At 33.4% G+C, this 13225-nt stretch overlaps 1 protein-coding gene across 1 annotated transcript in view; it reads right to left on the bottom strand.

Moving 5' to 3' along the window:
* Positions 1–447: 447 nt before the first annotated feature.
* Positions 448–13225, bottom strand: part of eIF1A (eukaryotic translation initiation factor 1A) — an 87143-nt gene continuing 74365 nt past the window's right edge. The window contains exons 5-6 of the mRNA XM_090408898.1: positions 10248–10342; positions 448–820 (exon numbers count right to left, since the gene is read on the bottom strand). Coding sequence (XP_090265024.1) covers positions 815–820; positions 10248–10342 — 101 coding nt within the window. The 3' untranslated portion in view covers positions 448–814. The remainder of the gene's footprint in view (positions 821–10247; positions 10343–13225) is intronic.

The following is a 13225-nucleotide window of genomic DNA, read 5'->3' as shown; positions in this document are numbered from 1 at the left end:
TAGAAAAGATATAATACAGTACATTTTTGAATGGAGGGAAAAAAAAAAACTAAAATAAACAAGAACTCACTGTTGGAATAAGAAAATGTGTGTTTGTTTTCTGCTTTCTCGTCTAAACAGAGTTTGCATGAACATCCTAAAAAAAACATTTTTGCCAGTTTCCTTTTGCTACTCCACAGTGCAGGGTAGATGGGCATTAGTATATTATGCATGTCATGTGATTTCAAACCCACTCATTTAAGAGATGCTAGTTAAAAATAAATAAAAAATACTGTACTGACTTGAACTCTTCATTATTGCAGAATTGTACTCTTCATATAAGTTATACCTGTGACTATGCCCAAAAATTTTGTCAACAAAAATAAACGTGCACCAGTTCTAATCTTGTGATATGTATATTTTATAACCAAATCATAAAAGAGTAATTTAAGGAAATGTATACACACATTTGTTAACCTAACAAATGACCACATATTTATTATTTGCCCACTTTCAGAGTTAATCTACAAGAAATACATTTCAAGTACACAAGTTATATTTAGCTTAAAATTTTAAACCAGTTTCATATTTACATTTTCAGGTATAGACATGTAATGTAATCTACTTTTTTTAATATAAAATTCTAATTTTTATTCTGGTAACAAATATTACAAGGAAGAAATGACACAGAATATATTAATCATGAAGCAAAAAAACAAAAAAATCGACCTAAATACATTTAAACAAAATTTTTAAGCAATGATTAACTAAACATCACTTTGCTAAAAACAAATACAAAAAAAAAACAGAATCCAAGTCTTCAATGTCAAGGCCATCATATCTGAAATAAAAAGGAACAAAAACTTAAATAATTTGAATCTTTGCACTATTTAGAAATAAATGAGCTAACATCTTAGTTTTATTCTGATAACAATAATGAAATAAAAATCATCTGAGGAGTTGATACATGTATTTTGACATTAACTCCATGCAAATAGTGAAGTACTTGGAAATTTCTGTTTAAGTCATCTTTTGGCACAATTGTTCCATCACTCTTTACATGCTACAGAAAATGTTAAAGTTGACATATAGTTTGCAAGAATTAATAAAAATTATGCTTAATTTAGTAGATGTGTGTGTGTGGGGGGTCTGGCACAAGGTATATTCAAATGATTTTCTTAAAAACAACATGCCTGTTAATATTTGATTTTTAAAAACTGTAGAAGCTTTCAAAGTGCTAACTGACTATTTGGTGGAGGGGGGGGGGGGGCTGAAATTGCCATTCCAAGTTGGCTGAGTGGATAATATCTCTTCTCTCCCACCAACACACTATAACATGAATTTTTAGGCACTAAATTTTCATCACTACTGTGGAGCAACTGTGTAGTTTATTGGAGCATGAAGTAGCTCAATTATTTAATTGTTACCCTCTGCTCAATACTAAATGTGCTTATAGCTTACCAGTCTTTTGTAGCCAAGATTAATATAAAAGCAATATATGCAATCAATGCTATGGCACAAATTTGTGAAATAAACAAAATCCACTTAAAACTGAATAACTATGGTTCCAGAAGGAACTTTGTAACCATCCCAACAACTTTACTGCACTATTCATGCTGGATCAGAAGAGAAGCTCAAATCTCAGGTGAATGAACATAACTCATTTTTTCACTGATAATATTTACATATCAGTCTCCAATTCACATGTAGGAGTTATTCAAACTGATTTAAAAAATTTAGTTCAAATTTTTTTCTTCCCAATGGATACTCATTTTTTATCCTACTCAAGAACAGGTATCACTTCCTATTTCCAATCTCCTATGCTTGCTTGTATTTAGAACTAATCTGAATACACTATCCACAAAAATAATCTGGAAAAAAAAAAGTGTGTGTTCTCTCTATATGAATACATACATTTTTATACTAAGATGTGGTGTTAGTAATGACTAGTCCATATAACAAATATTGACTAGTCATTACTGTTCCAAATATGGACTTTATAGTATCTACTAGATTTTTTTTAGCAGATACTTGGTTTCTATAAAGCCAAGTTACTTAGCAATGAAAAGCAATCAAGAAAACATGTAAGGGAGAAAATTAAATCTGATGTCAAAATAGAAATATGGCACTGAGCAGGAGAAAATTACATTAATGTGAACTGGATGGTATGTGATTGTGAAATGATTCGAGTCAATGACAAAGAAGTTATTTGATGATGCTTCTTTCACTTATTTCATAAAATAATGCGATACAAAATGCATACAGCAGAATGCAACTGATCTGTCGAAAGATCAGTTATGCAGGTGATGTGCAATTTTGTCTTTCAAATCTGCCAGTGAAGACTGCCCCCTATACACCATGCTTTGGGTATATGGTGAACACGGTAGCCATTTCATACAAAATGAGAGACTAATTACTCTATCCTCTGTGAAATGACAGTGATTATTGAACTTCACATCCTACGTTCTGAACACTGTTGTGTCCAGGCACCCTCTTTGTTGCAGAATAAAAAACTGCTGAACATGACCTTATAATGCACAGCCATTACCATGCACGTCAAAGGTCTGGGTTTGATGGATTTCTTTGAAGAAAAACAGCCAATAACAAACTTTGCCATAAATCCTATCCACACTGTGACTTTAGCGAACATAAGGGAACTTGTTGAGCTGCACAGGGATTCTCTGTGGCCCAGATGCAGCAGTTTTGAGTGTTTACTGTTTCCACAAACATGAAAATGCACTTTGTCACTCCATAGGATGTTCTGAGGCCAATCCTTGTCCACCTCCATGCATGTCACACAAACATTTCTCAGACAATGACATCTCCTGTTTGCAACTCTTGGCTGTGACTGAGTTTATACAGGTAGCAATGCAATGCTTTATGCAAGGTTCCCCATACTGTTGTGCATGATAAATCTAATTGTCTTGCTATGGCAATGCACTACATGAACCTACAACATCCTTATTTGACTGCTCAAAAACTGCAGTTACAACATCTTCAGAATTTGATAATTTCTGACTTACATCCTCTTCCTTGTTGGATTGTCAAACTGTCTGTCTTTTCAAATCAATGAAGCATGCTTTGCACTGCATTTGGTATCAATGGGCCTTTTCGCAATATCTTCAGACATCTGTACTCGCAAAGTGCTGAGTACAGATTTCTTTTCCTATAGAAACATTTCAAGCAAGGCAAGTTCAGGCAAAGAAACCCATCATGTGCAAGTCAAATAACTGTAGACTCAGTCCCATCCCTTCATTTATACTGCTTTACAGCTGACATGTGGTATGCCAAATTCAATATGTATTCTCACTCACAGTGCTGTTTCCACTATCAGTCATTTTTTAACCGTTTTTTTTTTTTTTTTTTTTTATTGCCAAAACTCTTCCTCATGATCTGGTTAGAGTATTTTGTCTACCGGTTCTCAATACAGACGGCTCTGAATAGGAGTAACTTTTAACTTGAAACACCTTGTATGTGCATAAATGAAGTAAATAAAGCATCTGATCTGCATAACTATGAACAAATTACATGATAACCACAGTAATAATTTTAATAAAAATACAGATATTTCATACTGAAAATAACAGTATACTATAGGTGTGTAGAAACAAACAAATCAAAGAACAGGAATACAAGGTACTTACAACAATCAGTTTACCAATTAAAACTGGTTGTGCACAAGCTAGAAATTAATATATTAATAAATAAAATTAAAACTATTTTTGATGTTTGCATAAAATGAGAATATCCTAAACTTTTGGGGGGGAGAGAGAGAGAGACAATCATTCCAATTCAGGTTAGGTTGATGTAAAAGGGCTTCAGAACTTTCTTTGAATAGGCATTCATATTAAAACTGCTTCTATGGAGAACACAAGCTTCACCCCACTGAATACTGTTTAGTGTGTCAATACTATGTTGTGCCAGACCAAACTTCTGAGGTTTCACTTATTCAGTGTAATATTGATGTTCATTAATTATTTTTTCAACAGAATGGCCTGTCAGTCCAAGGTATCTCAAATTACATTCATAAGGAATCTGGCTAACACCAGATAACAATAGAGGTGACAGTTTGCCTTTTGTAGATAGTAACTGATGAGAAATTTGCTGATAGGAAAATATGTGGGAATAAGGTTATACTTCGAAATTCTACCAATAGGTTCAGAAATACCAGAAATATAAGGGATTGGAACACTGTGGTCTGTTGAAAAATCCTTAGGTGTTGGAACACAGGAGTCAATTATCAGTAAACATTTATATTAAGCCTTCATCCATGAATTCAATTCAGCATGGAAAAAGAAAATGCTGGTACTTTTTTTCAGTCAGTGTTTATTGAAAACCTACCTTTACTGAAAGATACAATCATCAAAAGTCTGCTCATCACATCTCTCGAGAGGGGGAAAAAAAAATGGTCAAAGCAGAATCACAGTACTAACACACAGGCATATCATCACTCCTCAATAAGTAGACGTGTGTAAGACAACTATGACCAATGTGAGCTGAGCAAGAATATCTTTATATTCCCTGTGTAAACCAGACTTCCTTTACCAGTGTTAAATTGTGAATGAAACTATGTTGTGTAATTTATTTTTTTTTTATTCACATTTAACATTGCATATTATGTATTAATCATAATTTGTATAAAGATTATTTATTGTTCCTTAATTAAGGATTACTATTTAAATATTTATTCTAAACTTAACCTACTATTAATTTATTAAATAATAATATGTGTAGAAATTTATGATAACTAAATATATATGTAAAGTAACGAAAAGTGTATTATAAATAATTGTATACGTAATGAAAGAGCGCTGATTAAGTAGCTCAAATATTCTGTTTATTCTTATTTGTAAAAATTTAACGTTATGTAATCACTTATGTAAGAGTAGAGCGTTGTGTTACATTAGCGAAATGTTTACGTTCATGCGTTGTCATGGAGACGCATGAAATAAACAAGCACGAGTCGAATACAGCGTGACCTTCGGACTGAAAGGGGAGGAAAAGAAATAGAAGATTTTTAATTAGAGAGAAGAGAGGAAGTTTTTGCGGAGCGGAAAGGAGGGTAGGATACAAGCAAAGGAAGTGGAAGAAAATTATAAGTTCTCTAGGGCAGAAATTCATGAGAATAGTGTTTAGAAGTGAGCCAAAACATAGTGAATCATATACTTAGCTGCAAGTGAAGTCAGCTGTGTTGTAAAGGAAGATTAATGCCGTAACCGGATAAATAAAGAACTGGACATTCAATGCAAAATTCTGATTAGTTCCAGTTAGTCTAGGATTACGTCTTAATTCTATGTTGCCCTGAGAAGAATTATATTGAATTAACTGGTTTGAGAAAAGTAAACAAGGAAAGATATCAGTGCCTTATTGATGTGTTTTTTTTTTGAGTAGTGAAGCGCGATTAACAGTAGTTCAGTTAAATCGTTGGAGAATCTTTATTAATGTGTTCCGCTAACGTAAATAAGTTAATTCATAAGTGTGCTCACAATTAATTGATGTATTGAAGATTGTATCTGGTAAGAGTAGTCATACTTGTTTGTTTATTCTAACATTAACTATAGCGTATCTTCGAAGTTCAAGGTCCGAAATAAGATTGCTTGGAATATTGTCTACCTTGATTAGTGCTTCCTGTGAATTTTAAACATTAAATACAGCTGATAGATATTTGGAGACTGTTTAAATAAGAAGTTTCGTTTTACTAACTTGAGTTAAGAAAGCTTGTGATTTTGAAGCTGTGAATTGTATGTGAAAGTTTAGAACATTGAATTGGCATGAGTGACTTAGCAAGATGTATTAAGTTGATTGTATTGTTTCATTTTAAAGCAGAATTCTTGTATTTGTTATATATATCATATATTAAATGTTTTATTTTGTTAATCTAATTATTGTGTTTGCTTGAATTCCATTTTATTGCACCGTTCATAAATATTCGAATCTTGCGGGAACCCCAAGTAGAACAGTAAATGATTCGGCCTAAATGAGAAGACTGCTAACTTAATTAAGAATTGATCCTACTGTTTTATATAGACTAATCTAAAAATAGGGTGGCGCAGTATAATTATAAATTTCCCTACTTTTGGATCGGTGATCAATTTGCAATTAGTTGTTATATTGATAAAAGTGACTTGAACCAAGATGGCGGATTTAGAACATAACATGAAAATAGAACGTCACGACACCAGATTAAGCTTGAAATTAAGTTATCATTACCCTCTTAGTTTCATGATATCTGCCTCTGGTATGTTAGAATTTGTCCTATGATCTACTCATAATGAGTGTAATGGACAGGTAGATGATCTTAAAGAACAAACTGACCTAGGTATCATATCTTGTTTCACTTGACCCTAATGTGGCTTAAGACCCAACACACACAGGGAAACATCCAGATGAAACAGATGGTACACCACACTTTGTGCCTGTAGAGCACTTAATGAATCAATGTAAATAAAGCATCTTTGGTGCATTTCATCTTTATATAATATGAAGCAAGCTCTATAGCATGCAGCATATAGTTGCTACAGGCCATTCAAAAATTATGTCTTTGGAAAGATAACAGAAAATCCCACAGAATCTTCTGATTTTGAACAGCCTATATAGGCAGGTAGAAAAACAAAACCAGAATATTCTGCTGTATATGAAAAAAGCTACCAGTAAGACCGAGGTGAAATGTTTACCTAACTTGCCCAAAGAGAAAATGAGATGCCACAGTGGTGCACAGAGCTTTTAATAATTCGTTTTATATGTAATCCAAAAGAATATGGAGCAGTCTGACACTGGCTATACAAAAATTCTCAATGAAGGTATGACCTAGCAGGAACTTATATTAATTGCAGATTGCAAAAGAGCAAATGCTGCCACTGAAACCATAAAGATGGTTTATTCACTTCGTAAAGACTAGAACAGAACTTAAGCCGGAGCCTTCCAAACAGTTCCTAAATGTCTGATGGTGGATAAGGCCAAAGCACCAAAAGCATACTATCTCAAGCAGAAGCATAGACCAACAGATGAACCCTGATCAAGCAAGTATTTGATACAGAGCAAAGTACATCATTCTATAGCTCAAGAGGAAACTAATCTCACAAGTGAGATATGAAGTAAGAATCTTAGTTTTTATCACCATAAAATACAAGTCCCAAGAATCTCCCTCTCCTGAAAATGGGATTAATGTTTTAAGCTAGTTCTCAGATCTGAAGGCTGTTTGCAGAAGAAGTGCACAAAAAACTGCTTTCTGCTCTGAAAATTTAAACCCAGTAACCAACAACTAAATGAACAGTGGTCAATGACTAAATGCAAACTGTCCTCCTGTGACTCTCATATTGCAAGAGTGACTTGTAAATTCATCCACAAAAAGGGGCATTACTTGCTGCTGGAAGTTGAAAATGTATGAAGAGAGTGGTTTCCGCATTGATTTGGACAATTCAATTAAAAAGTTCTTGATAAAAAGAGGAAGAATCTCTCCAAGACTAAAGTTGTGTAGAATTTTAGTATACCAACCTTATACTTTCTGCATATCAAAGAACATCAATATACTAGCTGCTCATGTGTTTTAGGAGAGCATCTAATGAATGTTTTCAGTCTTAAATTATTTGAAATTGAGTGATGTTTTTGGAAGCCAAAATCTGTTTTGAAAAAAAAAAAAAAAAATTTTTGCACTACAGAAATCGTAAAAGATGAGTTAATATTTAATCAATGATCTTGTAAAAGCAGTAGACAGTTTGTTGGAATTTTTGAATCCTTACTAGTTTTGGAAAGATAATAATTGCTTTTGCAAGGAATCTGTGTTAGGGTTACAACATACCTATGACTGAATTCAACCAAGACTTTTTTATTTTATTTTATTTTTTTTAACAATGTGGTAAAGCAGTGCGCTCTATAAGGAGAGAGAGATAAAAATAAAAACAAAAGAAAAAGATGAAGAGGACAGTACAAAGCATTATGTAACTGGGTAGGACAGGATAGTACAGAGCGCTATGCAATATAAGAAAAAGACAGAAGAAAGTAATCATCCCTGTATAGAAAGAAAGTCAGCACAGGAAGTAACAATACTTGCCATACACTGAGAGAACCCAAGTGATGTGCAGTAACAGAAGAAGAAAAATGGGGAATGAACCATTCAATAATCAATTCTTGCTTCCTCCTGAGTTGTACTCACATGAGGAGAACCTATGATTTTTCCCTGCCTTCCCCAGTGATTTTTTCCCCCTGTCTGTTCACATATGTTCAATGTATAAGTAACTTTGACTTTGTGTAAATAAAACTTTAATGCCCCTACTAGTGAGTAGTATTAGAAGTAAACTAAATTAGATAAAATATTGTAGATTAAGCTTAAAAGAAGCATTGCAAAAAGGAATGCATTAAGCAAGAACTTGTATACTGTACTAAATATCTGATTATATATATATTAAACAAAACAAACTAGTAATTTGTGTGTGTGTGTATATATATATATATATATATATATATATAGTAGTTAAACTGTTAAATGTTAATGACTGTCTTTACTGATTCTACATTCACAGCTCAATGCCAATTTTCAGAATGACAGAAGTAAACCTCCTTTAATATAAATCAGGATACAAACTACGTATGTTCCTACCATTTTTGCTTACTGCTGTGAGATATTTGACCCCTTTAAAGGGGGTGTAACAATCTGGAAATTCCTTCCCACAAAAAATTCTGTTGAATCCATGGAAGATGGTGACAGACCAATCTCACATAATGGATGTTGTCTGGTCCTAAAGATGGTCGACACTGAAACAAAGCATCAATTCTTTCTTGAACTTCCAGACTACTCAAAGTGAAAAGAATTGAATGAAAAGAAGTGAAAAGAAATCTAGTTTTGAGCAAAAGCAACTGTGCATCCATTCCATAATTGAAAACGGGTGTGCAGTATATCTGTCCTTCATTCTCTGGATTTTGTCCAGAACTCTGGTATTGATTAAACTGAGAGATGTGAATTGGATCCACAAGTCCTGAATGCTCTGATGGCAGATGTATCATGCTCAGGTGCAAGTATATTTGAAAGTAATTAAATTGTGTGGTCGGGATAGCTGTGGAAGAGTGGGGAGACTTTCTTGGCTGCTGTAAATTCTGAATTCTGCTACAGTTTGAGGAGAGGCAGATCAACTTGAGTTTTGGGTACAGCAGTTATGGCAGCTAGTATTATATACACCATAACATGACTTACTGCTTCATTGATAGGGTAGGAACCATTTTTTACATTTACTTGTTCCTATTGATTTGTTTTTTACACTTACTTGTTCCATTTATTTGTTCACCATTAGTCTTCCTATAGGAAGACTAATGGTGAACAAGTTGTTAAGTCAATAATAATGAATGTTCAGGTGGTTATGTAGGTGATACTTCCAATGCTTAGGAAGGAAAGATTGTTGGCAGAATTTACAACAATGCCACCGTAGGAAGATATCTGTTTCGATCTGTCTGGCTTCCAGTTGAGGTTTTGCTTTTGTCGGACACTGTCTGTCCAGCTGCATAGCTAACAGGAAAGATATTCAAGAAGTCTTCAAATTGAGCGCTATACGAGAGACACTGTATTTTCACAGTTCTGGATTCCTGTATGAATACAGACATTCATTTCATCTATTAGTGAGTCTGGAGGCATTTCATTATTTTTAAGGTGCTCAATTCCATTATTATTTATTTATTTTAAATAAGGGATTTCATGTAGAGAGATCATTTTTTGGTGTGTTTTCATGAGGCCATATTCATTTTTTTGAATGAAAATGGAAAGATTACCAAAAGAAGTATTAAATTACAAACCATTAGGGAAAAGAAAACCAGGATGACCTCTAAAGAGATTCAACGATGAGTTCTGAGGTCAGAATAAGCCATTGTAGGCTTAAATCCATGAAAAGTATGAATTTGATGATGATGCATAGTATGGAATCTTGAATATTGCAGTGCATTATGATATTCATAGAACAATACAAATTATACCTTTTAAACTCCAATCCAATATTATAAAAATTATAAAATTTGAACACTGAAAAAATTCTGCAATATGTCTATACAGAAATATCAATTTTCTACTGATATTTATTTCTAATACCAAAATTTTTATTTTCCATGAGAATAATTTTTAAATTAATAAATCTAACCAGTTTAGCTGAAGTAACATAAATAATTAATAACTTTGAAACAAGCAGGAAAATACTTTTACTCTATACCTTGTATTTCAATACATTGTTTCAATGATTTACAATGTATTTCAGGACATAAAAATTGTAATAAAAACTCCCAATGCTTACATTATCGATATCTTCTTCTCCACTGACTTCGTCAAATTCAATGATGTTATCATCTTCCTCTTCTTCACCAAATGTAACAGTGTCATTAATTTTGGCTGTAATAAGAAATCCAATCATGTTTTTGAAATACAATAACACTGATTTTTTTTTTTTTTCAAACACTGAGAAAATTCATATAAGTTTCTTTAATAAAGGAAATCATTAAAAATTTATAAGAAACTATCAAGAATTTGTAAAATAAATAGAAATGAAAAAAAAGTCATTCAAAAATGCAGGGAGTACAAGTCAACACATTTAACAATTTGTTAAATCATGGTGTCTAATTAGACCATGAGTGTGCCTTACACCAAATATGTGCAGTTTGCATGTCATTGTTGAATATATCGGTTTCTGTTCTTGTTTAATGTTAAAGTCATACTGAAGATACTGTTGATACTAAGGGAAAAATTTTATACTAATAAAAATATATGTCAATTAAATCCATTTTATGTTATTTATTAATTATCATGTCTTGAGATTCCTATACGTCAAGTTCTTGCTTTATTTTTTATATTATTATTAAGAGAAACTCCAAGGAAGTAAAGGACTCATCATGGGAGGTGACATATTACCCACACCAGCTGTCATACTTGTTCTTGAACTTATTCAACACTTCCTGCACTCAAGACATCTAAAGGCAATCAATTTCAAACACCCACCACTAAGAGAGAAAAACAGAGCTGTCAGTCTCTTTTTGATGCTCCCTCATCCTTTTCCCACCCTACATCAAATGAAAAATTCTATCTACTGATATTCTTGTATGATCCTTTCAGAAGTTTGTAAATCTCAATCATATCACTGCTCCTTCTCACATTTCTTAGTGTCTACAATCCACAAATTCATAATCTGTATTCTACAATCCTGATATTATTTACAGCACACTCCTTTGCACTCTCTCCACCATGAATATCAGACTTGTACACAATAGTCCAAGTGAGGTCTCATCAAGATCTTGTAAAGAGGCAAAAGACTTCTTTACATGTCAAGGTTCATTTCAGCATTTCAATTATCCTTTGAATTGTATTTGCAATCTTTGCTATATGGCCCTTGAGCTTCAACTTCCTATTTACTAAAACTCCCAAGATCCATAGCCTGATCAGTTTCTTCTAGCGTAATCCAACCAATATACTATGACACTAAATCTATTACCACACCAAACTTCACACTTGCTAATATTGAACTGACAGTTATTTTCACATGCCCACAATTACAGCCTATTCAAATCAGTCTGCAAGTATTGCATATCAATCACATTCCTAATTACCCTGTCTAGCATTGCATCATCAGAAAATAGCTGTATGTCTCCCAATGTCATTAATGTATAGATTGAATAACAAGGATTGATCCTTGAGGTACATATCACTGGTTACCTTTAAACCTTGCAGACTCACATCCCCCAACATATCACTTTTTGATGTTTGTCAGTCATCCATCCTCTTATCCATGCTAATATTTTATAATTCAATACCGTATTCTTCAATTTATGCAGTCTTCCATGCTATTCTGTCAAAAGCCTTAGCAAAATCCAAAAGTATCATGGTGTATCCCTTCCCCTTGTCTAACTCGGCAGTAATGTTATTATAGAATGTGAGCAAGGTGATCAAACATGACCTTCCTTTAGTAAACCTCATGCTATTTATTGCAAAGTATAGTTTCACTGTCAACTTATTTCTGCATGAGAACCCTAACCAACTTTTCCAAAATATTCACCACCACTCCAGATATACTGATAGGTCGATATTTAGATAAATCACCTTTTGCAGCACCGTTGCGCAATGGGATTAACATACATTCTTTAAACTCCAGTAAAATTTTCTCTGTTCTGAGACTCAAATTATATAGCCTAGTGAGAGGAATAATAGCCAATACAGCTGAACACTCTTTTAGCATCCATGCTGATATACCATCAACCCCACTATTGCTAAATTCTTGTTCAGTTTGTGCAACAACTCTAGTATCTCTTCCTTGTACATTGATAGCTTTCAGCAAAATGGGCAGGGCACTCATTAGTCAAACCATCTCATTCATTCTTTTTTACTTGCAATATAATAGAATTCATTTATTTAAGTTAAGGGATATTACATCCCATATTGTTTCTTAGTCGAATAAGAAACTCAGAGAGTTTCATGCCGAATATAGAACCTATATAAAGTTTGGCGATTCCAAGCGTAAGCAAATACCTGGGTAGTGCAACACCTGACCCATTTGGTAGTGCAAACTGAGGCAACTCATAGTAAGGGTGGAGCAAGCTCCGATCACTATTCTTGGTATTTACCCATAATGTGAACATAGCTCCTGGGAGCTGTATTACTGTTCTACATTATGATAGAAGGTCACTACCTAGACTGGTTTCAACCTTTATTGTGGTCTCATCAGTGAGTAGGTAGACCTAGTTAATACCAAGTTTGTAGCGAACAGAACTTACATCCCTTCCATGAGAATTGCCAAGAAGGTGTCCTAATAAATTACTACATACTTAGTAATTACTAATTAATGAAAGCCTTTGGCTCTTCATATAATTAATAATAGAATTCTTTTAGGTGGTCTTTAGCTGTAGAGCCAGTTTCTTTTCATACTCACACTTTGTTTTCTATACAACAGTTGTAACTCATCTGGCCTGCGCCTTATAATTGTCATAACTGATATCATGCTTATGTGTGTGATATTCCTTCTACATATATATATATATATATATATATATTAGGATAACCAAGCAATTTTATATGCTTGGTTATTTTAGCTCCTAATCCCAAGTATGCAAACAATTAAGTTTGCGCCTGAAACAAAGTTCAAGTCTAAAGATGGTACAACACCTGTGCAACTCATTGTAAAGGTGGGTAAAGCTCTGATCACTATTCTTAGTATTTTCCCATAATGTAAAGCACATCTCACTAGAAGATGTATACTGCAATGCATTATGGGTGGGGTCACTACCCAGA

This window comes from Typopeltis vanoorti, chromosome 19 (assembly GCF_054136105.1).
Source record: "Typopeltis vanoorti isolate ZY-2024b chromosome 19, IOZ_Tvanoo_1.0, whole genome shotgun sequence".
Lineage (NCBI taxonomy): Eukaryota > Metazoa > Arthropoda > Arachnida > Uropygi > Thelyphonidae > Typopeltis > Typopeltis vanoorti.
Note: the sequence above shows the minus strand (reverse complement) of the source record. Positions and strands in the feature narration are given on the sequence as shown.